General features: G+C 34.6%; 1 protein-coding gene and 1 non-coding gene across 2 annotated transcripts; both read right to left on the minus strand.

The window, feature by feature from the left end:
* Nucleotides 1-1909: 1909 nt before the first annotated feature.
* Nucleotides 1910-25167, minus strand: LOC112100916 (zinc finger CCCH domain-containing protein 5-like). Its single transcript, XM_024190788.1, is given in 10 exon segments — nt 1910-2096; nt 2606-2642; nt 2645-2813; nt 2966-3040; nt 3936-4052; nt 17008-17104; nt 24309-24466; nt 24568-24711; nt 24827-25012; nt 25132-25167. Coding segments are annotated over 10 exon segments (1206 nt in total).
* On the minus strand, nt 6590-6693 carry LOC112101226. Its single transcript, XR_002907353.1, has one exon. It is a non-coding gene; the product is annotated as a small nucleolar RNA R71 (small nucleolar RNA).
* Nucleotides 25168-26901: the final 1734 nt, after the last annotated feature.

Below are 26901 nucleotides of genomic sequence, written 5' to 3' on the forward strand. Positions count from 1 at the left end.
TTTTATTAATGCTGCAGCAATAGTTGAGACCACCAACAAGCACACAGCTTTTTTAGGTAGCAACCAAAGCAGTTCTTGATTTGGCATGCCTCTAGCGTAAAAATTTTATCCTTTAGTCCCACAACAACCCCTGCAAAGTATGGATACACAACTTAAAGTGGATGGTAACACATGATTTCCATGCATTTTTAATAATATCTGCCATTTAAATGCAATTGATGGAGAAACTAGAGATGGCCAATAGAAGGCTCATGCATGCTCGTGTCCGTGCAGCCGTGTCGTGTCATGTCCACTATGTGTTTTGTGTTGTGCTGTGCCGTATCTAATTTTTTTTGCTTAGGTCTGACTCGGCACATGTGCTGTGCCCACTGGTGTCGTGCTCACACTTGCCGTGCCTTGGGTCGTGTCGTGCCTAAGAAAAAAAGCCTAATAAGTTTTTTTTTTAATTTTTAAAGAGCACATGCCAAGTTGTTGGCGTACTTTTTTTAAGTTTATTTACTTTTTTTAGATCTATACCTTTATTCAAATTTATTAGAATAAAAAATTCAAAACTTAAGTTCATATTCAATAATAAAAAACTAATAATAGTAAAAGAATATAATACTAATTACTAAGTTTGGAATAATGCCTAGCACTTGCCTTTCTCGAACGAAAGCAGTTTCAAAGACCAGCTTTGTTAACCCCGGTCACCTCCTCCATATACAAGATGTAGTTTTCTCTCTGCCATAGCACGGCCAAGATCTATGGCTGTCTGAACGAACTCCTTATACTTTCCATGGCAAAATCCAAAAAGCACACAAATGTTCTTATGTTGTCTGCTTGAAGTTGCTGCCATTAGAACAATTCTAAAAAGAAATAATTTGTGAGTGCTTGAAAAGGAGCTCCTATTTAAGGATCTTGGTGATAGACATAATGATACACATTGTAAATGGGGTGGTGTGTTTGTCAAATAACGCGTGAAGCTTTTGGCTCAATAATTCAAAGGCAAACAGTGAAAAGAAAAAGTAAACAATGATTAGATATAAAAAACACACAATAATAATAATAATGTAAAAGATAAAAGAACAATAAAATAAAAAGATATTTACTAGTAGTTGTGATTGTGGCTCACATCTTCCTCTAGTTTTACGTCCAGTAACGGCTTGAACGCCCTCTATGGGTCGACGGTAGGCTTCCCATCTAGTTTTCTTATAAACTGGCAAATATGGTCTTTTAAAGTCAGATTCCCAAGACTAAACTGTGCACTTTTCTTTTTGAACAGCTTCCATAAATTATTAATTTCACGTTGAACATGTTCGCTCGGATGCGTCTCAAGAGATCGTAAGAGATCATCCAACGATTCTTTACTCATGCCATCTTTAGCGAATTTGATTTTATCTTCACAATTTACAGAAACCATTCCTAAAGTTTTACAACGTGATTTGTTGCAAGCAAGTCTTACACAGTTAGGACATTTCACTACTAGAAAAATGGTCTTTATTGACTTTAGAATAGTGTTAGAAATTACTTTCACTGACACTTGTTAATTGTGTCAGTAATCTGTGAGTCAGAAAAATAGTGACACTTGTAAATGGTGTCAGTGATTACTATTACTACAGTATCACCGATATTATGACACCATAGTGTTAGTAGTTATTAATATTTTATTAGTGTCTATGATTACTGTTACCATGGTATCACTAGTTAATTTATTTTTTAAAAAATAAAAAATTAAATTGGATCATTGCCTATTGATTTATTTGTAAAATTAAAAGCACCACAAAATAACAAAAAGAAATTGATTTATATCACAAAATCTTTCATTTCACATTTAAATATTATTAGTATATATTACAAATTGAACTTCAATAGCCAAAATATGAGATATCCTACTCTCATAACTAAATAATTCAAATTCAATACATAAAAATTAGTCTCTGTCCATATCTGACCAACTTCCATCAGAATTAGCCTCATCACTTCTGCTTTCACTGTGATAATTGGAGCGCCTCCGACTCCAAGTTGTTTTATGAACTTGACGTTCATCGTCTTGGCTTATGCCAGAACCACTTTTTACACGATCAGCCTCCCTTGATCTAGACCTTTTGTAATGATGCCTGCATAAGAAATTACAAAACCATAAATAACCAGAAGATTTCTAACATCAGCAATAAATACATTAAATAATGAAATTTGATCATAGTTTGGATCATTATCCCTTGTACATAAGATTGCAATGCTACATCACCAAAGGCTTCTTGTTGAATCTAATTATTTTCTTGCCGTGCTTGCAACATGGTCATTACGCCACATACTAATCATACATTTTTGAAAGTGGGTTTTAAACTCGAACAATAGACCAAAAAACCAACAGAAGAACTTTCTTTAAATCTTGCATTGTGAGAACATCTTTTCATTATTCATTGCTTCTAAGAAAATCGAGTTAGGAGACTTGAAGAAAACACAAATGAAGAGAACGATACTATGAAGAAACCTCTCAAAATCATCGGTCAAACATGGAAGTTTAAACTAAAAAATTCAAATAACAGAAAGTGAATTAAATAAACAAGAGTTCATATATACCAAGTACAATTTTTAGTGTCTATGACTAGTAATAAAAGCATACCTGTCGGCATTAGTTGAATCTATCTTGTTCCTCGTTTACCTGAGCGTTCTTGATTCCAGGTCCCAGATTCATCAGAATAACCAAATAAAGCAGCCATCTTTTTCACCCAATATCTTGGAGGTGGTTTATCCCAATCAGCCCATTCATAGTCTCCGCTAGGGTTGCGGAAACAGTGGATAAAATTGCAAGCCATTCCACGAGAGCATGTCTGTTAAAATATGCCCAACGAAGATAATAAGAGTGTAAAGAAAAGAAGAAAAGAAACAAACTCATTTCGTATCAAAAGCAAAATGGCAAAGAAAAAAGCAAATTTATAAGCCGCACAATTATAACTCTGAAAAATGAGACAATTGGCTGTACCTTTAGTCTTGACTTCATATATTCCCCACATATGGCAATCTTCCATCTAGTCACATTAATAAATTCACATGTGATCTGTCAAGAAACACACAAATAAATAAACCATCACCATCCAGAAAATGACAAGCTGTAAAATTCAGTAAATAGTAATGTGTTGATTACAATTTAAGCATGGAGAAAAATTTTAGATTAGACTATGTCAACGGTGTCCACAGATAGTTAAAAGATGGGAGAATGTGCTGGCGTTCACTAAGCATATAATTTTTCACAGCTTAACCCATTGCAATTTTACCACTGTCAAGTCTAAAGGAAACTAGTCAGGAATCTTCTGTAAAGTAAATAAATAGTGAAACAACTGTTCTCATAGCAATAAAATGAAATTATTTTAATAATTTTCTTCAACTTTCAGACCAATCAAACAAGTAAAGCAATTTTAGTACAATGCACAGCAATTTAAGTTGAATGGACAATTGGAACAATTACGGAACAACTAAACCCCAACGAATACTGCAAAAACAACCCTTAAACAATGACTTAAGAAAGTAGAAGCTTCTCTTAAGAAAGTAGAAGCTTCTCCTAGATCATGCCTTTTCAATCTCCCTTTGCTAAGAAAGCTGCCCTGGTATTTAAGACTATCCAAATCCTATCAACATGTTGGGACATTCAAATACAGCCTCCAAGAAGACATGCTGTAAGCTTTACAACTGAAGTTTGTCGGATAAACCAAATCTTATACCCAATGCCAAGAGCTTTAATTCAATCCATTTTAACAAGCACCAATTACCAGGAATGCAGGCAGACAAAGAGGATCAAAATGACAGGATATCAGTATTCTGGAATTTCTATCATAAACATGAAAAGTGGCAAGGCCTATTCACTGAGAGCCAAACATTTTTTAAATAGTAGTTACTTTATATAAAACAAATAAATATAAAGTAGAAAGTAAGCTCCAACAATTCTTCACAAAGACCTGTTTCCCAGTAAAGTAACAACCATTGACAGAATGGTAAGCGAGAATAGCTGATTCCAGCGACTTATAGTGAACATAGACACTTCCTCTCAAGTGGGAAGAACCATTTCTACACACCTGCACATATTTGTTAGTTAGTATAAGCAGAAAAGGAAGAAACCCATGCCTAAATCTTACAGAATACTGAGTCTACAAGAAATGCTAAATAATGTGCATAGAGTTTCAATTAATCTGGGAGGCCAGAGAATGATTTAAGAAAGAGTAATAAAAGAACCACAGCCATCTTGTACAAACAAGGGCATACAAACTAATATGGCATGAGGAGATTGATTGTATAAAACCATTCTAGGTCAACATAATTGAAAAAAATAACTGTTATCACTTTTCAGCCAAGCTCTTCATACCACATCAGTTGGTACATGTTGAGTGTTAGAAAATGCATATTTATAAAGGAGAAAACCGTCATTTTACATTTAAAGTCTTACTAACAACCCTTACTTTTATGTATTTAACCTTCTTGTGATTTAATTACATGTGTTTTATTTTAATTAAGTATTTTATGTATTTTAGGGGCATTATAGTCATTTCACAATAAAGGAGAGATCAGACGGCAAAACAGACATCACTTTTGAACTCAGGACAGTCGAAAACCTTAAGAGGAGCATAAAAGGAAAAATGGCACTATTCACATGTACGGTACTATTCACGTGTACGGTACTGTATATGTTACTGTTCACGACACTGTTCACATTGACCGATGATGTGGCATTGACTGATGAGGTGTCACGATCCTGTTGGACTAAAATTCTTATGTACTGTTGATGGTGACGTGGCATCATATCAGTGGACGAAAAATCTCGCGTACGGTGCATGCATCACACAGGATTATTTTCAACCAAACCGCGTTACTGTTCATCCGGGTCAAACCGCATTACTGTTCAAAGTCGGGTCAAACCGTGTTACTGTTCATCCGCGTGGTCAAACCGTGGACTGTTGACTGATGACGTGGCGCAATCCTGAGCGTCCAAACTGTTTTTAATCCGATGGCTATGATTTACTCCATGTAACTATAAAAAGGGGGCCTCTCCCCCCTAATTGGATATCTCTGAATCCATTTTTGGGATCCATTTTTTGTAATTCCCTCTCCATCTTGTATTTTCTTCGTATTTTAATAAATTCCCATTTTGCCCCTAGTTCAATTATGAGTGGCTAATTTTCTTTCAAGCTTGGGTTGAAGGTGAAGTCTCAACATGTGTCATGGGCTTAATTTGGTAAATTTATTTTCTCTTCCCCTCTAATTTTTGTGGATGTTTTGACTTCTCGTCGACAAATAATAATAGTCTTGTCTAGATACCGCCTTGGTTACACCGGCTCTCTAGTATAAGGTTATTATTATTTGGCACGATAAGCCCTTAGTACCATATTGATTAGAGCATGGTTCATGAGGTGTGGATTCCCCCCTCATGATTTAATTGGCATTAATACGGATTATTTAGCCCATGATGCATGTTGATACAGATCCAGGTACCCAAGTACGTCATTTTAATAGAATTCTCTTTAATTTATTCTCTCCATTGCAATTCCAATTTTAGAATTTATTCTCGCCATTTTAATTTAAGTATTAGCATATTCCAAATCATTTCCACCATAAATCCAACTACCCATTTACAAAATTAATTCTATATATAATTAAAATCCACCTGCTCGTGGGATCGACACTCGTCACCATTAGTCTACACTACAATAGATTCGTGCGCTTGCGAGTACATTAAAATTTGCACAACAAGTTTTTGGCGCCGTTGCCGGGGAGGTAAGTAATTTTAATTCATAGAATTAATTTTTGTGAATAATTTCTTTTATTTGTTTTCTTGTATTTTTTTTTATTAAATTAAAAAAAAAGAAAAAAAAGTGAATCTACATTTAAAGGTTAGTATTTCTTTTCTTTTTCTCTTCTTTAAAATTCTTTAATTTAATTTTCCATTTATTTTTCTTTGTAATTTTTTTTTGTTTATCTTATTAATTTAATTTTTAGTTAATTTCTTTAACGTATTTATTTTTGTGTATTTTTATAGAAAGATTGTAATAGCGCAATAAGGTTAGTATCGTAATTTCTCCCTCTTCTTTATTTTTATTTGTTTTGTTCCCATCTTTATTTTTTATTTTATTTGTTTTGCATGCATGGTCGTAGGTCATTATTACCTAATCTTGAACCTATCGACCTTGAATTAGAAAAAACACTTCGCACACAAAAGCACATTAAAAATAAATTTGAAATGGATTTGCAACCACAAGAGAGGCCATTTAAGGACTACTTCAGTCCTTTAGCTAATTTGAGCACATCATGCATAAGATACCCTAATGTAGCTGCTAGGAGCTTTGAACTAAAACCTAGTGTGCTAAATTGTCTCCCTACATTTTATGGCCTAGAAAATGAGGATCCATATAATCATTTGAATGATTTTCATGCCATTTGTCAAACATTCAAATATGAGAATTTTTCAGATGATGATGTTAAACTTAGACTATTCCCATTTTCTTTAAAGGATAGAGCTCGTTCATGGCTTAATACATTGCCTGCTAATAGCATTGCATCATGGGAACAAATGGTTACAAAATTTTTGAATAAATATTTCCCAGTGCATAAAACCAATGCTATTCGCAGGGAAATCTCGGAGTTTACCCAGAAAGATGACGAGCAATTTTTCGAAACATGGGAGCGATTCAATGGGCTACTCTTGAAGTGTCCACATCATGGGTATGAGAAATGGCACCAATGCCAATACTTTTTGGAGGGATTATTGCCGAATGTGCAAGAATGGCTAATGGCAACAAGTGGAGGAGAGCTAATGTCAAAAAGTGCATCAGAGATTTGGGAATTCTTCCAGCGACAAGCAGATAATTCCCAACAACGGAGTCGATCACTCAGGAATACTAGAAGAATTAAAGGAGTGAATGAGGTTCAAATTGGCGAATCAACTTCGGGAATCAAAGAAGTCAAGGAGATGGTTGAAGGTCTTGCTCGACAAATAGCATCGTTATCAACTGCGAAATCAACAGAACCACATGACCATGACTCATACTCAGATCAAGCCAATGCCATAGGTGTAATGAGAAAGCCATCAAATTACAACCTATACTCCAACACATATAACCCTGGATGGAGAGACCACCCCAATTTTTCATGGTCTCAAGGATTCCAACAGAATGGACCAGCAGCTCCAGCTCCACCAATGCAACCAATTCCACAAAATCCTCAAGCCTCTCAGCCCCCATTTAGACCATACAATCAGAACCAGAACTACTCTCAACCCAGACCATGGGAGGATGCATTCCAGAATTTCAAAAATCTTACTCACTCCACGATTGAGCAACAGAATCGCACCATTGATGGACTACGAAATGAGTTGAGAGCAGGCTTCAACTCACAAGCTCAATCAGTTTCAAGCCTCGAGAAGATGGTGGGACAACTTGCTTCTTCAGTTCAGACCTTGGCAATGACTGTTGAGAAAGGCAAGTTTCCAAGTCAACCAGTGCCTAATCCTAAAGGAGTGCATGAAGCAAGTACCAGTTCACCACAGCAGCATGGAGAGGTCAAAGCAGTAATGACCTTGCGAAAAGGAAAGGAAGTCGACAACAAAGTGGAGATGCCGGTGACAAAAGAAAATCAAATTGTACCTGTGAATATTGATGACTCATCACCGGAGGAGAAAGAAGAAACCAACCCACGAGAATACGTTCTGAAAGCTCAATTTCCTAAGAGGTTAGCAAAAGGCAAAAAGGGAAAATCCACAGGTGAGATTCTCGAAATCTTCAAACAGGTAAGTGTTAACATCCCTTTGCTCGATGCTATTAAGCAAGTTCCATCTTATGCCAAGTTTCTTAAAGACCTTTGTACTAAAAAGAGAAATATGCATGTTCAAAAGAAGGCATTTTTAACAGAAAACGTTAGTTCTATACTCCAACATAAAATTTCTTTAAAATGCAAAGACCCAGGCTCCCCCACTATCTCATGTAGTATAGGGAACCACACAATTGAGAATGCTTTGTTGGATTTAGGAGCTAGTGTAAATCTTTTGCCTTACTCTGTATTCGTGAAACTTGGACTTGGAGAATTACACCCAACTCCAGTGGTGTTACAGCTTGCAGATCGGTCCACGAAAATACCTCGTGGTATTGTGGAGGACGTGCTTATCCAGGTAGACAAGTTTTATTTTCTTGTTGATTTCATTGTAATTGACACTCAACCAATACAGGATTCAAGGAAGCACATCCCCATTATTCTAGGCCGACCTTTCTTGGCAACTGTGGATGCTCACATTCAATGCAGGACTGGAAATATGCAATTGTCTTTCGGCAACATGACTATGGAGCTGAACATCTTCAATATTGCCAAACAACCTCACAATGCAGATGATGGAATTGTTGATGTGGATTTAATTGAAGCATTAGTTGATGATACTTTTGTTTCAAACCTTAGTGATGATCCTTTACAAACATGTTTAACTCACTTTGGTTTGAATTTTGATATTGACAGATCGGTCGATGAGGTCAACGCCCTGCTTGACTCAGCACCATATATGAACACTAATAAATGGAAGTCAAGAGTTGAGCAACTAGCACCATCAGAGAAGAAACTCATCCCATCATCAGAATCACCACCGAAACTCGAGCTCAAACCATTGCCCAACACTTTGGAATATGCATTTTTGGGAGAAGAAAGTACTCTACCGGTAATCATCTCAGCATCCCTCAATGACGAACAAAAAGGTAAGTTGTTGGATGTTTTGAAAGAGCACAAAGGAGTATTAGGATGGACCATAGCAGACATAAAAGGTATAAACCCAGTAGACTGCATGCATTACATTCACCTTGATGAAAATGCTAAAACTACTAGGGAAATGCAACGTCGGTTAAATCCTAATATGAAAGAAGTTGTTAGAACAGAAGTCCTTAAGCTATTAGATGCTGGTATCATTTACCCCATTTCTGATAGTTCATGGGTTAGTCCTGTACAAGTTGTCCCCAAAAAGTCAGGAGTCACAGTAATTACCAATGCTGATAATGAATTGATACCCACTAGAGTAACTACAGGATGGCGTGTATGCATTGATTATAGAAAGTTGAATTCTGTCACACGTAAAGACCATTTTCCTTTACCATTTATTGATCAAATACTTGATAGATTAGCAGGCCATGAATTTTATTGCTTTCTAGATGGCTACTCAGGATATAATCAGATTCCCATAGCACCAAAAGATCAAGAGAAAACTACTTTCACTTGCCCTTTTGGCACATTTGCATATAGGAGAATGCCATTTGGATTATGTAATGCACCTGCTACATTTCAACGATGCATGTTAAGCATTTTTTCTGATATGGTTGAACGATTCCTTGAAGTCTTTATGGATGACTTTTCTGTCTTTGGTGACTCGTTTGATCAATGTTTACATCATCTAACACTAGTTCTGCAGAGATGTATCGAGAAGAACTTGGTCTTAAATTGGGAGAAATGCCATTTTATGGTAAAACAAGGTATTGTTCTCGGTCACATCATTTCTAGCAAAGGTATTGAGGTTGACAAAGCCAAGGTGGATCTCATTTCTAATCTTCCTCCACCCAAAACAGTCAGAGAAGTAAGATCTTTCCTTGGGCATGCTGGTTTCTATAGACGTTTCATTAAAGATTTTAGCAAAGTTTCTAGACCCTTATACAATTTACTTGCTAAGGATGTACCTTTTATCTTTAATGATTCATGTCTTATGGCGTTTGAAAAATTAAAACGGTTGTTGACATCATCACCCATCATTCAGCCCCTAAACTGGAGCTTACCATTTGAGCTCATGTGTGATGCATCTGACTATGCAGTAGGAGCAGTATTAGGACAAAGAGTTGATCGAATTCCCCACGTTATTTACTATGCTAGTATGACATTAAATGATGCACAGTTGAACTATTCAACTACTGAAAAAGAAATGCTAGCAGTAGTGTTTGCATTGGAAAAATTTCGATCATATCTCATTGGTTGTAAAATAATTATATTCACGGATCATGCTGCTCTTAAATATCTTCTCACAAAGAAAGATGCAAAAGCTAGACTAATTCGTTGGGTGTTACTTTTGCAGGAATTTGACTTGGAATTCAAAGATAAGAAAGGGACAGAAAATGTTGTGGCGGACCATCTTTCTCGTCTCCATTTTGACACAATTATAGAACAATTACCATTAAATGAGTCATTTCCAGATGAACAATTAATGAGTGTGGAAGTATTACCTTGGTATGCTGATATAGTTAATTATCTTGTTACAGGTAAACTTCCAGAGCATTGGACCAAGCAAGACAAGGCTAAATTCTTTGCAGAGATAAAGAATTTCTTTTGGGATGACCCGTATTTGTTCAAGTATTGTGCTGATCAAATTGTTAGACGATGTGTCCCAGAAAATGAAATTCAGAATATTCTTTCATTCTGCCATGAACAAGCTTGTGGAGGCCATTTCAGTACTAAGAAAACAGCGACTAAAGTTTTACAATGTGGTTTCTATTGGCCATCTATATTTCGAGACGCTTACACTTTCTGTTCTTCATGTGATAGGTGTCAATGAATGGGGAGCAATACACGAAGGAACATGATGCCACTAAATCCAATTTTAGTGGTTGAGATTTTTGACGTATGGGGTATCGACTTCATGGGACCCTTTCCCCCGTCTTTTGGCCATCAATACATATTGGTTGCTGTTGACTACGTATCGAAATGGGTAGAAGCAATTCCATGTAGGACCAATGATCACAAGGTGGTGATAGCATTTTTGAAAAGCAACATTGTTTCACGCTTTGGATTCCCACGAGCGATAATCAGTGATGGTGGTGCCCACTTTTGTAACAAAGCATTCAAAGCTCTTTTGACAAAGTATTCAATCACACACAAAGTGGCAACTCCGTATCATCCGCAAACCAGTGGCCAAGTTGAGATATCCAATCGAGAAATAAAGCACATATTAGAAAAAACGGTGAGGCCAGACATGAAAGATTGGTCATTAAGACTTGATGATGCATTATGGGCATATAGAACGGCTTTCAAGACCTCGATTGGGATGTCACCCTACAGGCTAGTGTATAGAAAAGCTTGCCACCTACCTGTGGAACTCGAGCATCGTGCATATTGGGCTATCAAGAAATTCAATTTTGACATGCAGCAAGCCAGCTCAGGAAGAAGATTACAGCTAGCAGAACTTGAAGAAATTCGCAAAGATGCATACGAAAATGCCAAGATTTACAAGCAACGAATGAAAGTCTTCCATGATAAGCAAATTATGAGAAAATCGTTCACTCCAGGTCAGAAAGTGCTTTTATTCAATTCTCGCTTGCACCTATTCCCAGGTAAGTTACGCTCTCGTTGGTCTGGCCCATTTATTGTTCATACTGTTTTTCCACATGGGGCAATTGAAATTAAAGACCCAAAGAACGGTGTCACGTTTAAAGTTAATAGTCAAAGATTAAAGCCATATCTAGAGTACCAACCACATGACGAAGACACCGAAATAAATTTGAGTGACCCACCAAATTTGAATTGATTTTTTTTTCTTCTTTTCGTTGATTTGATTTTTCTTTCTTTCTTTTTATTATTATTCTTTTGCTAATTGAAATTGTTTTTGCATAAGTGTGTTTATTTTACCATTAAGTTTTCTCTTATCATTTTTAATCATGAGTCTCATACTTAGACCGTTCCTCCTGAACATTCTTAAACCACTTCAACGTGTCAAAACTCATCTCAAAAGGCAGATTCAATTTTGTAAAACACAACGCATTTGGGCTCTACAACCACCAGAGTTAGTAGCCTATGTTGAGGGTTTAGAACGCCAACTCAGAGACATTGAGAGAAGTGTTTACGACATCCAGTTGGAGCTTGAGGTAAATTCAATAAGAGGACGATTTTAATTTTCTTTGTGTGTTTCAATTTGTTTTTCTGTTTGTGTGCTTTAGTTTGTTACCCCGGTGAAGTGGTGGATAACGGTACTCCGTGACAATCAAGTCGGTTACTTCAGTTTCCCATAATAACTGATATTTTGAGGCGAAGGTATGGACAGAAACGAGATTCTAGCGAAACTTCACAAGCGATTCCCTTCACTTCCTCAGAATGCCCTCCTTATGATCTACAAAGCTCGGTCCGAACGCATGCGATTACTCATGAGGAATAACATACCTGCTGACATCCGTTGGTTAATCGAAGTGAAAGTACGATCGGCAGGTGAGTTACCTCCAAAATTTATTGCATACATGCCTGGTTGTGGTAAAGGAAATTATGCAAGAAAACGACGAGCTCGAAGAATTTCTGTTGCTTGTCATAAGTGTGCCAGAATGAGTTGCAATAAAAACCCATGTTCTTTAAGAATGATGTCTGATAACAGGGAAGATAAGATTCAATTCATTAGGGATGGCTTGAATAAGGAGTCATTGGATGATATCCTTTTGTCTCTTGAAACGCATCCCAGTGGATATGTGCAAGGAGCGATTCTCCAGTTATGGCCATTATTCCAGAAAGAGCATGCACGATATAGTCTCGGGAATCTGACTATAAACGACCCTGTTTGCCAGTTTATAAGAAAACTGGATAGGAAGCCTATCCTCGACCCATAGAGGGCGTTCAAGCCGTTTCTGGACGTAAAACCAGAGGAAGATGTGAGCCACAGTCGCAACTACCTGTAAATATCCTTTTACTTTATTGTTATTTTATTTCACTATTGTCTTATTGTTTGCATTATTGTCTTTAATAATTTTATTACTGTTTGCTTTTTCCTTTTTACTGTTTTCTTTTTGACTTGCGAGCCACGTGCTTTACGCGTTATTTGACACTGACATATTACCTCATACACAACCATGACCCACTATCACCAAGACTCTTAAATGTGATTTCTTTTTTGTCAAGCACTCACAAATTGTTTTTGAAAAGTATCACAATGTCAGCTACTACCAATAAACAATTCAAGAACATTTGTGTGCTTTCTGGATTTACATATGGCAAACATAAAAAGTTCGTTGAGGCAGCCATAGATCTTGGTCGAAGCATAGCAGCAAGAAAATTACACTTGGTGTATGGAGGAGGTAACCGAGGGTTATCAAAAATGGTCTCAGAAGCAGCTTTTATCAGAGGAAGTCAAGTGTTAGGCATCATCCCAAGAGTTCTAAAACCATTGGGCAGTTCGTCTGACTCATCAACTGGAGAAGAGTTAGTCGTCTCAGGTATGCAAGAAAGAATAACTGAAATGCTTAATCATGCTGATGCTTTTATTTTCCTTCCAGGAGATCTTGCAACACTAGAGGCACTTATCACACTAGCATCTTGGGGCCATCTGCACATCCACTAGAAACCCATCGGTTTGTTAAATGTCAATAACTTCTATGATGGCTTTATCGCATTTCTTAACCATGCAATAAAAAACTATTTCATTCCTTCTAATGTGAAAAAGCTTTTTATTTGTGCTCACACTGCTAATGAGCTACTTGATATGTTACAAGCTTATAGACCGGAGCCAGACCCCTGGACCTTTGTGTTGGAGCGTCCAAATAATGATGGTAACAGTAGCAGCAATAAAAAGTACAAATTAAATTTAACTCTCCGCCTGTAAATATTTTCTTCTGTGTTGTACCACCCAGGTGATGTCTTCTAAACTCTACTTCTTTCATTTCAAACATTGAGGACAATGTTTCGTTCTGGTTGGGGGGAGGGAATAGTCGACAATTATGGAATTTTGGTTAAGTTTTTACTAATTTTTTGTTGTAGAAACTAACTGTTGCTAACTTTTTGTGTTGAAGATGGCTGAATATGGAGTGTAGTGACTCTAGAAACGCATCTTCATCGTTTAAAAAAAATTAATTAAAAAAAAAACTTAAAAAAAAATTCAGACATTTTCTTTTTTCTTTATTATGTGTTTATGTTTATTTTTCTTCTTTTTAATTTCTCCTCTATAAATATACATTTTCCAACTTTTGAGTCGAAGATGGCTGAATATGGAGTGTAGTTCCTCTAGAAATGCATCTTCTTTTTTTTTAAAAAAAAATCATTTTCGTTTTCTATCATTTTACGTGTAACTTTTCTAATTAGTTTTTATGCATCATTTTCACATTTCTGCATGCATATTTTCATTTCATGTTTAGAATAGGTTGGGGGGTAGAATGTTGTTTAAAAAAAAAAATTGTGTGATTTGTTTTAATATTGGGTGACATGATTAATTTTAAATTTTAGTATTTGTATTATCTTTGGTCTTAAGTGATGTTACATTATGTTTGCTACTCTACATGTTGATGTCGGAGACATATATGAGTTGCTTGAAGGAATGAACATGTCATAATAAGTACCAAGTGAGTTTTTGAGCCTATAATTTTTTGGAGAGTAACCCTTTTGCCCATTCTTTATACAGCTTAACAGTTTATTATTGTATACACGATCTCTAGATTTCTTTTGAGTTAACCCTTAATAAAAAAAAAAAAAGTGTGTTGCTACATTTGGAGGCCCATCTAACTAGTAGATATGGAAGGTTATTTAGAGCCCTAAAAGACGATGGAAATGCCATCTTTGATCCGTTTGAGCCTTTCTAGCCATCCATTTTATTAAATATCCATAGTTAACCCTTTTGAGCCTTTAAAAAAAAAAAACATTTTCTTTGTCAACTTATCATCTTGACCCACTCCGATTTGGAGTATTACCCGATATCTTATAAGTTTCATCACCTATTTATGTTTGAGAAAATGTAAATAATTATGTTGTTCAGTGAAGTTATAGCAAAAAAAAAAAAAAACAACAAAACAAAAGTTGTTGTTTCAAAAGAATAAAAATAACAATAATAGGTGAAATCCACCTTGCAACTTCCGAAAAAAAAAAATTCTCTGCATTTTTCTCAAACATACACTTTGTTTTCCTTATTTCCTTTCTTTGTTAACCATGTCCCTAGCCTACGTTACATCCTAATAAAAGTCCTTCCTGATTTTAGGGAACTATAATCTGAAGTAGAAGCTAGTTATATGGGCTAAAAAGATGTAGTCGTACATAAAAAAAAAAAAATAAATAAATTGGGTTGACTAACAATTTTTATTTGACTTGAGATCGTATTATTTTTAAGCTGAGGGCATATTTATTTCATCTTGGTGAGAGCATGTGATATCACTTCTTCATTATTTTCTCTCAATTATCATTCATTGGAGTGACTATTTTTATTGGGTTTAATTTCTTTGTGAGAGTGTCACTACCTCCAGTGAGATTTTGGGGTTTGACATGTCATTCTTGAAAGTAGCTATAACAAAGTCTACTGGGCTGATTCATGTGGATGGTTGATGTGGGTGTGATGTTACTTTAGACTGGAGATAATGCTTATACTTTTATTTGATTGCTATCATTAATCTCATTGAATAAACACGAGTGTTTCTAAATTTTTTTTTTTTTTTAAAAAAAATCATTTTGAATTTGAATTTTATTTTCGCTTCATTTGCTAGGGACTAGCAATAAGCTGGTTGGGGGGTGTGTTGAGTGTTAGAAAATGCATATTTATAAAGGAGAAAACCGTCATTTTACATTTAAAGTCTTACTAACAACCCTTACTTTTAGTATTTAACCTTCTTGTGATTTAATTACATGTGTTTTATTTTAATTAAGTATTTTATGTATTTTAGGGGCATTATAGTCATTTCACAATAAAGGAGAGATCAGACGGCAAAACAGACATCACTTTTGAACTCAGGACAGTCGAAAACCTTAAGAGGAGCATAAAAGGAAAAATGGCACTATTCACATGTACGGTACTATTCACGTGTACGGTACTGTATACGTTACTGTTCACGACACTGTTCACATTGACCGATGATGTGGCATTGACTGATGAGGTGTCACGATCCTGTTAGACTAAAATTCTTATGTACTGTTGATGGTGACGTGGCAGCATATCAGTGGACGAAAAATCTCGCGTACGGTGCATGCATCACACATGATTATTTTCAACCAAACCGCGTTACTGTTCATCCGGGTCAAACCGCATTACTGTTCAAAGTCGGGTCAAACCGTGTTACTGTTCATCCGCGTGGTCAAACCGTGGACTGTTGACTGATGACGTGGCGCAATCCTGAGCGTCCAAACTGTTTTTAATCCGATGGCCATGATTTACTCCATATATCTATAAAAAGGGGGCCTCTCCCCCCTAATTGGATATCTCTGAATCCATTTTTGGGATCCATTTTTTGTAATTCCCTCTCCATCTTGTATTTTCTTCGTATTTTAATAAATTCCCATTTTACCCCTAGTTCAATTATGAGTGGCTAATTTTCTTTCAAGCTTGGGTTGAAGGTGAAGTCTCAACATGTGTCATGGGCTTAATTTGGTAAATTTATTTTCTCTTCCCCTCTAATTTTTGTGGATGTTTTGACTTCTCGTCGACAAATAATAATAGTCTTGTCTAGATACCGCCTTGGTTACACCGGCTCTCTAGTATAAGGTTATTATTATTTGGCACGATAAGCCCTTAGCACCATATTGATTAGAGCATGGTTCATGAGGTGTGGATTCCCCCCTCATGATTTAATTGGCATTAATACGGATTATTTAGCCCATGATGCATGTTGATACAGATCCAGATACCCAAGTACGTCATTTTAATAGAATTCTCTTTAATTTATTCTCTCCATTGCAATTCCAATTTTAGAATTTATTCTCGCCATTTTAATTTAAGTATTAGCATATTCCAAATCATTTCCACCATAAATCCAACTACCCATTTACAAAATTAATTCTATATATAATTAAAATCCACCTCCTCGTGGGATCGACACTCGTCACCATTAGTCTACACTACAATAGATTCGTGCGCTTGCGAGTACATTAAAATTTGCACAACAGTACACACTAAGCTGTAAAAATTTGTTTGCGGCTCTGTCATTATTGTCAAAGAAAATGGTAACAGCTAGTTTTCTTCATATTTATCATATTTGTTAATCTCAAAATTGAGATATTTGAAGAACCTAAGAAAAGGGTAATAGAAATAAAGAAACTTCAGAAACTCCAAGACAGCAAGTACATTTACAGAAAATAGTTAACAAACTTGAAATTGACAATTTCACCAAACTTCAGGAACTCCGTATGAACATCCTCATAAAATTCTTCATAAGAGCGTTCAACTTCTTCATCTGTATACCGAAAAGAAAGAAGGCAAATCAACCAAAAAAAAATTTGCGTATGTTAACATTAAAAGCATAAAATCAAAAGAAAAGTATGAAAGTATAGTCTGTCAAGAATGCTTTATTTTGACCTTGGAAAAACAAAATGATATTTATCAGGAGGTGAAACAACTTATAAAAATACTCTAGCATATAACTTGAAACTTCACTATGATAGTTATCAATTTGATTAGTTTCTCAATTTGCATTTTGTTCTTCCAGATAATGGTCAAAGGGTAGTGGATTAACACGGAGACAACTATTAACCATAATCTCCATTGACATGGTTAACACTATTCAAAATACACAACTAAGGGACAAGATATATATAACCTGCAATTTAATCCTCACCTAATGGCTAATATTTTCTCATCTGTATAATAGACTGAAATGAAACCTATCATGTGTTCAACTAATTTAATTTGCATCAATCAAAGCAACTTCTTTTTCTCCAGCTTTTTATCTCCCCCGACACATTCTAAAGTAAATGAAGAGCACCAACAACATGTGTCAATAAATAGGTGTTGTGGCAAACAATCCCAAACCTTCCAAAGTAATGACCATTGTTAGATGACCAGCTCTGACAATCAACGATATATAGTATATTCCACAAGAAACTACTAGTTGTTAAGGAGAAATTTTTAACTCAAACAGAGTTGTACAGTTATGTGACTAGTGAGAGAGAGAAAGAAAGAAAGAAAGAAAGAAAGAAAGAAAGAAAGAACGAAAGAAAGAAAGAGAAATAAGCCAAACATATAAACAAGAAATTTCGTAATAGCTAAAATCATTTGCAGCATGTAGGATACAAAATAGCTCATAGCCTTCACTCTTACCCAATCAAGGCCAACACCATGAATCTCCATCGTTATGAAAACATAAATCTCTGATTTCACATAGTCAAAGAAAAGAAATAAAATGTGAACTCAAAAGAACTCACCAGTGATACTATCTAGAATAGTTATAAACACATTACAGTATATCAACTGGAAAAATATTTTTCTGTATAAAAAGCATCTTCTATATAGCAAGGACAATGCGTATATAAATGTTAACATATATGTTTTCATGATATTGATTTTGATGGTAACAAACAAGATTAAGAATGATTAATCTTTTAAGCCCAAATTATTTAATATTCTTTTTAAATAAATCATTATTTTTACATTATAAATGTTTCATATTTAATGGAAAAATGATTTTATGAAATTGGTTGTTTTTCAAAGTTTATGGTTTCATTGAAAGAATTTTGAAAACTTTGAAATAAACAAGTATTGCTTGAAATTTTGGTAAATGACTTATTTGAAAAGTTTCATAGTATTTTTAGCTATATCATAATTTCAGAAAGTTTTGGGATTAACAAAGAATTATTTAGAAATTCTGAAATTGGACTTATTTGTAACATTTCATAACGTTTTGGGCCATACTACAGTTTTATAAAGTTTTGGGGTAAAACTGTGAATTTTAGAAAATATTTTACTGTAGCAGTTACTGTAGCAAGCGGCTTACCGGATGCTGATAAACGACAAGCCGGATACGGGGCAGTAAGCACCAGAACGAAAGCGGCTTACCGGATATGGTTAAACGGCAAGCCGGTTACGACCAAAAATGTGCATAACGGCTAGTAACGGCTAGTTTTTGAGTTCAAACTATATAAACTCAAAACCAATTCATTTTTGGTAACTCAAGCAAGCATAAACAAGTGCACGCAACATATATTGAGCTTCCATTTCGTAAATCATCATTTGTTGAATCATCATTGAGCTATAATTTGTATATCCACTCTTAAAGAGAGATTCATTGTTGTATTTATCATTTCTCATCAAATTGTGAGAGTACAAGTGTGAGAGACACTTGGGGTGAAGAGATTGGAGAGATAATCTCTTGTTGTAAAGGTTCATTGACACCTTGAAGTCAATTGTAAACATTTGAAGCCTTGGGAGGCTTGGATAGTGAAATCCTCAAGCCGGGTGAGCTTGGAGGCGTGGACGTAGGCGGGGATAGCCGAACCACGTAAAAATCCTTGTGTTTGTTTTCTCTTCCCTTACTCTTTTAATATTGTGTTTCATTGAATTTATTGTTTTCGAATTGATTAAGGCATTAGATTGAATTGTTGTGTGGTTTGCCTAGGATAATTTTTAAAATTCCAATTCACCCCCCCTCTTGGGTTACCTAGCTAATATTTCATTTGGTATCAGAGCGAGGTGCTCTTGTGTAGACTTAACCGTCTAGAGTTAAAGATCCATAGCAACCCAAATTAGCTCAACCATCATGGAAGGCCAATCTATCACTAGACCTCCATTTTTCGATGGAAATGATTATCCTTATTGGAAAGCTAGGATGAGAATTTATTTACAAGCTTTAGATTATGAAATTTGGGAAGTTGTTTGTGATGATTTACTCATTCCTAGAAAGAATGCTTTAAGTGAATTGGATAAGAAAAATATGACTTTAAATTCCAAGGCTATGAATGCTTTATTTTGTGCTTTAGATAAAAATGAATTTCATAGAGTTTCAAATTGTTCTAATGCTTATGAAATTTGGAGAAAACTTGAAATTGTGTATGAGGAGACTACAAACGAGGAGGAATTTCATGAAGTGTCGAATTTGGCACTTATGGCAATTGGAGATAAATCGGATGATGAACTTGATGAGGTAAATGATCTTCCTACTTATGATGAATTACATTATGCGTTTAAAGAATTGTATGATGAGTGGATGAAAATTGGTAAAAAGAATGCATGCCTTAAAAAGAAATTGCTAGAATCTACAAATGAAAAGGATGCCATGCAAAAATGCAATGAGTCATTGAATGAGAAGATTAAAGGATTAGAATTAGAGAATAAAACATTGCATGATGAAGTTGCATTATCAAATGAGAAATTTAGCACTTCACACAAGCATCTAGAATCACATATAGATAACTTGAAAAATGAAAAGGATGCTTTACAAAAATATAATGATTCATTAGATGAAAAGATCAAAGAATTGAAATTAGATAATGAATTGTTACATGATAGGATTGCATCATTTAAATGTCAACAAAATATTTCGTATGAGTATGAAAAATCACATGTTGATAAATTGATGAAAGAAAATGATGTGCTTAAGAAAAAGAGTAATGAGCTAAATAAGATTGTCTTAAAATTTACAAATGGGCAAAAGATGTTGGATAACATGCTTAATTCACAAAAATGTGTGTTTGATAAAGGAGGACTTGGGTATAAGCCTTACTTGAAACAAAAATATTATAAGAATTATTTTGTTAAGGCTACCTCCACAAGTGATCATAAAATTGTATGTCATTATTGCAATCAAAATGGTCATATGAAGAATAGATGTCCTATTAAAAGAAATGTGTATTATGGAGCAAAATGTATTTGGGTTCCAAAAGGAACCATTGCTAACACTCAAGGACCCAAGAATATTTGGGTACCAAAGTATACAACTTGAATAATTTTTTTGTAGGTACCACAAATAAGGAAGGATGGAGAAGTTGCTTGATGAAAACTTGTGAGGATAATTATTTGAGCATGATCTAGGAGAAAAAGATGAGGCAAGATAATTTAATTGTTTTGCTTGCACGTTAATTTCTGCCTCAAATCGGACTACCGGTTAGCAAAACCGGAAAGCCGGATTCGCAAGGAACGCTTGTTGGACCAAACCGGATTTCCGGTTCTGTCAATTCGGAATTCCGATTTCGAGCTGCATTTTGGCAAACCGGCAAGCCGATTCTCTCTTGCTATCTTCTAGATCCAACCGGCAAGCCGGTTCGTGTTATCCGGAAAACCGGATTTGCGTGAAACATTTGCTGGAACCAACCGGATTTCCGGTTAAGCTCATTCGGCAATCCGGTTTCGGATGCTATTTCAACTATTCATCTTCTCCCTCTCTTTCGGCTTTCCGTTTCTCTCTCTCTCACTAAAAGCCAATTACTCCTCACTTGATTTCATTCCAAAATCCATCATTCTCATTCGTTTTCAATCCAAATTGATTCATATAAATTATTCCCCATCCATTCTTGTGTCTAAAATCTTTTTAATTGATTCAAACTTACTCATTTTACTCAATAGCTTAAAAAAATTCGAATTTGTTCATTTTAAGTATTTCAAATTACCACTTCCATAGTGTGCTCTCCTTATGGATTTTACCATAGTTTTCTATTATATTATGCACCTACATTTTCATATGCATTGTTGCTTTCATTGTGGATTGATGATGATTATTATTTGATATTTGGATGCAAATGTTTTATTTTGAGCACAAAAGATAATCTTGGCAAATTTGATTGTGGAAGAATTTATACATGTTATATTTGATGAGTCTAATTCTTCCTCTATGGAGAAAGTTGTTGTTGATGATAATGTAGATGAAAAGCTACAAGAAGATTATCAAATGATAGCCAAAAGAATGCATCACTTGAAAATCAAGATGAGCAACATGAAGAAACAAATGCGGAGTAAGATGAAGGTACTTCTCAAACACTCCCTAAAGAGTGGAGGTATATTTCTTCTCACCTTAAGAATTTAATTTTGAAGATCCATCCCAAGGTGTAACTACTAGATCATCACTTAAAAATATATGTGAGCATTTGTAATAATGGATTTGATCACTTGTTCTTTAGCTCATAATGATGGCTTTTTAGCTATGTTGATTTTGATGATCTATAATGGCATATGTTGATTTTGATAATCTATATATTGCCATTATGCTCTTATGACTTTTGCATTCCCTTGCTTAGCTTATTACTTGTTCTATTTTGGATAATATGCTTTTTGAACATTTTTATTGTCCAAAGGGGGAGACAAAGTAATAAATCATTTTAATGATATAAATTGGGGGAAATAATATGCATTTTGAGCATTCTTTTAATGGTTGATATATGATTATGGAATCCTCGGATTTAATTGTTACAAGTGTTTGAGGAATTCATATTGATTTTGATGATTAATGATTATATGTGCATTGCTTGATGAATGGATGGAGTTGTTGATTTATTATAATTGTTTAAGCTTATATGGAAGTATTTTTAACCATGTTGTGTATTTAAGGATTTGTTCATTTTTAAAGGGGAGACTTTGCCGAAATTTTTTCTCGCACAAAATGGGTAATATCTTTATTGAATTATTTTTAATGATTTTGTTTCAATTGCATCTATCTATCTTTTCTTTTTTATGATGAAAGGGGAGATAAATATGATATTTTTTTTGGATAAAATCATTTTGGTTAAATTTTTAATTGGCTATATATTTAGAGGGAGCATATAATATGTTTTTGAATAATATGCATTTTGAGTAGTTGTTTTGATCATTGATATTTGATTCTTTTGATGATTTTGATGATATGTGATTATGGTGAGGACTTGATGATTTTGAGATATGATGATAATTTGTGAGTAATATCACTAATCTTGTGTTTGAGGTGATGCTTGTTGTTAGGGGGAGATTTTGTTGAAATTTCTATTCGGACAACATTGGTAACAAATTTGCTACTCTTATTCTTTTCCTTTACGTTTTCTTTTTTATGATGAAGGGGGAGAAGAATAAATGTTTTCAAATTTATAAAAATTTCTTATTTTTTTTGCCAATTGAGTTTTTTCTTTTTGATGATGAGGGGGAGAAAAATCCATGTATTTAAATATGTTAATTTAGCTAATTGGCAAATTGTAAAAGAAGATTATATTTAGGGAGAGCAATTTGTGTAATCATTCTTTAAATACATGAAATGTTTGTCATCATCAAAAAAGGGGAGATTGTTAACATATATATTTTCATAATGATGATTTTGATGATAACAAACAAGATTAAGAATGATTAATCTTTTAAGCTCAAATTATTTTTTATATATTTTAAATAAATCATTATTTTCATATTATAAATGTTTTATATTTAATGAAAAAATGATTTTATGAAAAATGGTTGTTTAAACACATGAAATGTTTGTCATCATAAAAAAGGGGGAGATTGTTAACATATATGTTTCCATGATATTGATTTTGATGATAACAAACAAGATTAAGAATGATTAATCTTTTAAGCCCAAATTATTTAATATTCTTTTTAAATAAATCATTATTTTTACATTATAAATGTTTCATATTTAATGGAAAAATGATTTTATGAAATTGGTTGTTTTTCAAAGTTTATGGTTTCATTGAAAGAATTTTGAAAACTTTGAAATAAACAAGTATTGCTTGAAATTTTGGTAAATGACTTATTTGAAAAGTTTCATAGTATTTTTAGCTATATCATAATTTCAGAAAGTTTTGGGATTAACAAAGAATTATTTAGAAATTCTGAAATTGGACTTATTTGTAACATTTCATAACGTTTTGGGCCATACTACAGTTTTATAAAGTTTTGGGGTAAAACTGTGAATTTCAGAAAATATTTTACTGTAGCAGTTACTGTAGCAAGCGGCTTACCGGATGCTGATAAACGACAAGCCGGATACGGGGCAGTAAGCACCAGAACGAAAGCGGCTTACCGGATATGGTTAAACGGCAAGCCGGTTACGACCAAAAATGTGCATAACGGCTAGTAACGGCTAGTTTTTGAGTTCAAACTATATAAACTCAAAACCAATTCATTTTTAGTAACTCAAGCAAGCATAAACAAGTGCACACAACATATATTGAGCTTCCATTTCGTAAATCATCATTTGTTGAATCATCATTGAGCTATAATTTGTATATCCACTCTTAAAGAGAGATTCATTGTTGTATTTATCATTTCTCATCAAATTGTGAGAGTACAAGTGTGAGAGACACTTGGGGTGAAGAGATTGGAGAGATAATCTCTTGTTGTAAAGGTTCATTGACACCTTGAAGTCAATTGTAAACATTTGAAGCCTTGGGAGGCTTGGATAGTGAAATCCTCAAGCCGGGTGAGCTTGGAGGCATGGACGTAGGCGGGGATAGCCGAACCACGTAAAAATCCTTGTGTTCGTTTTCTCTTCCCTTACTCTTTTAATATTGTGTTTCATTGAATTTATTGTTTTCGAATTGATTAAGGCATTAGATTGAATTGTTGTGTGGTTTGCCTAGGATAATTTTTAAAATTCCAATTCACCCCCCCTCTTGGGTTACCTAGCTAGTATTTCAATAAAATGATCCAACAAATTGCACAAAAGTATAGAAGTTTGGAAGAGTTCTTATTAGGATACAAGAATCAACAATTACATACCTCGAGCCCCTCATCTTGCTCCCAAGCAAGCCCGGGACCATTATACATATTCTTGATGAGCAGAGTGCACGCTTTATTAGGGTAAAAATGAACTCTGCTGCATCTCTGACCAAACCGACAAGCTCCAGTCTTCAAATGGAAAGGACAATGAGCTTTATCCTGCCATATATAATAAAAACATGATTGACCATGATAAACAGGCAAATATAATAGAAATGAAATATAATACAGTAATTGCAAATTGAAAATTTCAGATAGACAGATTGAAAGAAAAGGCATGCCTGTTCAGTTCCAAAATTGGGCACTTGTTGAGCAACAGTCTCCAATGCCTGTTGTGCATTCTGGTGATCAGCAAAGGTTTCTGATTGTGGGGGCAGAGGATTTGATGTAGGCCTATCAACATCCTGTAAAGGAAGTAATAACGTAGAAAGTTTAATTTTTGCCATAACCGAAGAGAATGGGCATCCTGAAGTAAAGTAGAAACAAGCCTAACATAGTTGTCAATAGAGTCAAAATTACCTCTTTTTTACTTAGTGGGTTCGCATCCTTCTTCGGAACTCTGACCTTTTTCTTCCTCATAATAATCTCATTTCCTTGCCATATAATTTCTGCAGGCCATTCTTCAACATATTCCCAATCATCATCCTCATCACATTCATTCTCCTTTCGCCTCCAAATTTGTGATGCTCCGAGAACACGCCGTAGCTGGTGAGCAAGCGAAGGATACGTTGCAAGATGGCATTCGGTACGTGGAGACGGATGGCAGCGGTTAGAGACATGGGAACACTTATCATGTTGGCCAGCTCCATTATGTTCAGTCTTACCTTCTTCCTGCCATCTCTGCACTCATTATCTTCCATTACTGCTTATTGACCTTTGATTTCGCAGCACTATGCCGGCCAAACAAAAAGATAAGACCTGAGCACTTTTTGACAATTTGGATGTTAGGGATTTTTCAGATTTGGGGAGCTTAAGAGGGAACAAATACTTTGGTAGAGGGGGTTGAAAAGTTGTATTTTGGATAAGATAAGACTTGTCCATTTGTTTTGTTTTTATCCACTCAAAAAGCACAACTCTAAAAAAATTAAAAATAATTCGTAGCCTAGTGGTCTTTAAATTTAATGTAGAAGCTCTAGGTTTAAGAGGTCTTGGGTTCGAATTCAGACTAAAACAAAATTAAAATGATAATTTTTAATTGCTGATACCTAAGCGTCATTGATCGCTATTACTAAAACTATTGATACTTCAGTTTTAGTAATTAGTGATACATATTTGTTAAACGCGGAAAATGATCCAAATATATGTATATACTGATACTTTTAAATAAAGTGTCAGAACACAAGTATCAGTAAAGACCATTTTTCTAGTAATGTTTAGAGACAAGTCGCTCAACTCTTCTTTTTTTTAGCAAATGTACTTTTACCAAAACCAGGCATGTAGGAAACAAATGGATTAGAAAACTCACCTGCCAGTCGGACCTTTGCTTCAATTAGCCAACAAATGTCAGCAGGAATCCCATTGATCATTAGCAAACGCAGTCGTTCACAACGAGCTTTGTAAATCTTCTTAAAAGCATTTTGAGGGAGAGAAGGAAAACACTTATGCAGTTTATGTTGTATTTCTTCCATGCTTGATTTTAGGGTTCTGTTATTGTGGGAAACTGAAAATACCAACTTAAAAAATCACGGAGTACCGTTATCCGCCATTTTATATTGGAGAGTGAATAAAAACAAAATGAATCAAATCTGTAAAATCAAATCCAAAGTTAAGAAGAACAACAAAATAAAAAAAAAACACACGCAAAGAATATAACTCACCTTCATCTTTTTATTAAATTTACCTCCGGCTCTAATTGCAGATCATAAATATCATCCTCTATTTCTTTGAGTTGTTTTTCTAGATATTTAACGTGGGATACTAACTCTGGTAGTTATGGATCCTAAATAGGACGTGATTTACAAAATCGAAGCAATTTTCCCAGGTGAAATTTTACATGTAAAAGTTCTTTAAAATGTTTGAAAATGATATTTCTCATAGAGGTACTCATGACAAGTATAAGAATTTGGTGAGCTAAAGCACAATTGTCAAATAACACACTTAAACAAGAGATAACGTAATGCACTTCATTCAAGACATAGGGAAAAAGAAAAAAAAATCAAACAATTCAAACGATGAAGTAAAAGCAAAACCAATTCACAAAAAATTAAAACAAAAAGGCTTAATCAAGATTTGATGGGTCACTCAAATTGATTTTTGTGTCTGCTTCATGTGGTTGGTATTCTAGATATAGTTTCAATCTTTGACCATTAACTTTAAATGTGACACCATCCTTTAGATTCTCAATTTCTACGGCTCCATAAGGATACATGTTGAGTGTTAGAAAGTATATATTTATAAAAGAGAAAATCATCATTTTACATTTCAATCTTACTAACAACCCTTACTTTTGAGTATTTAAGTCTCTTTTGATTTAATTATGTATGTTTTATTTTAATTAAGTATTTTATGTATTTTAGGGGCATCATGGTCATTTCATAATAAACGAGAGATTAGATAGCAAAATAGACATCACTTTTGAACTCAGGACAATCGAA

Source organism: Citrus clementina, unplaced genomic scaffold, assembly GCF_000493195.1.
Source record: "Citrus clementina cultivar Clemenules unplaced genomic scaffold, Citrus_clementina_v1.0 scaffold_2, whole genome shotgun sequence".
Taxonomy (NCBI): domain Eukaryota; kingdom Viridiplantae; phylum Streptophyta; class Magnoliopsida; order Sapindales; family Rutaceae; genus Citrus; species Citrus x clementina.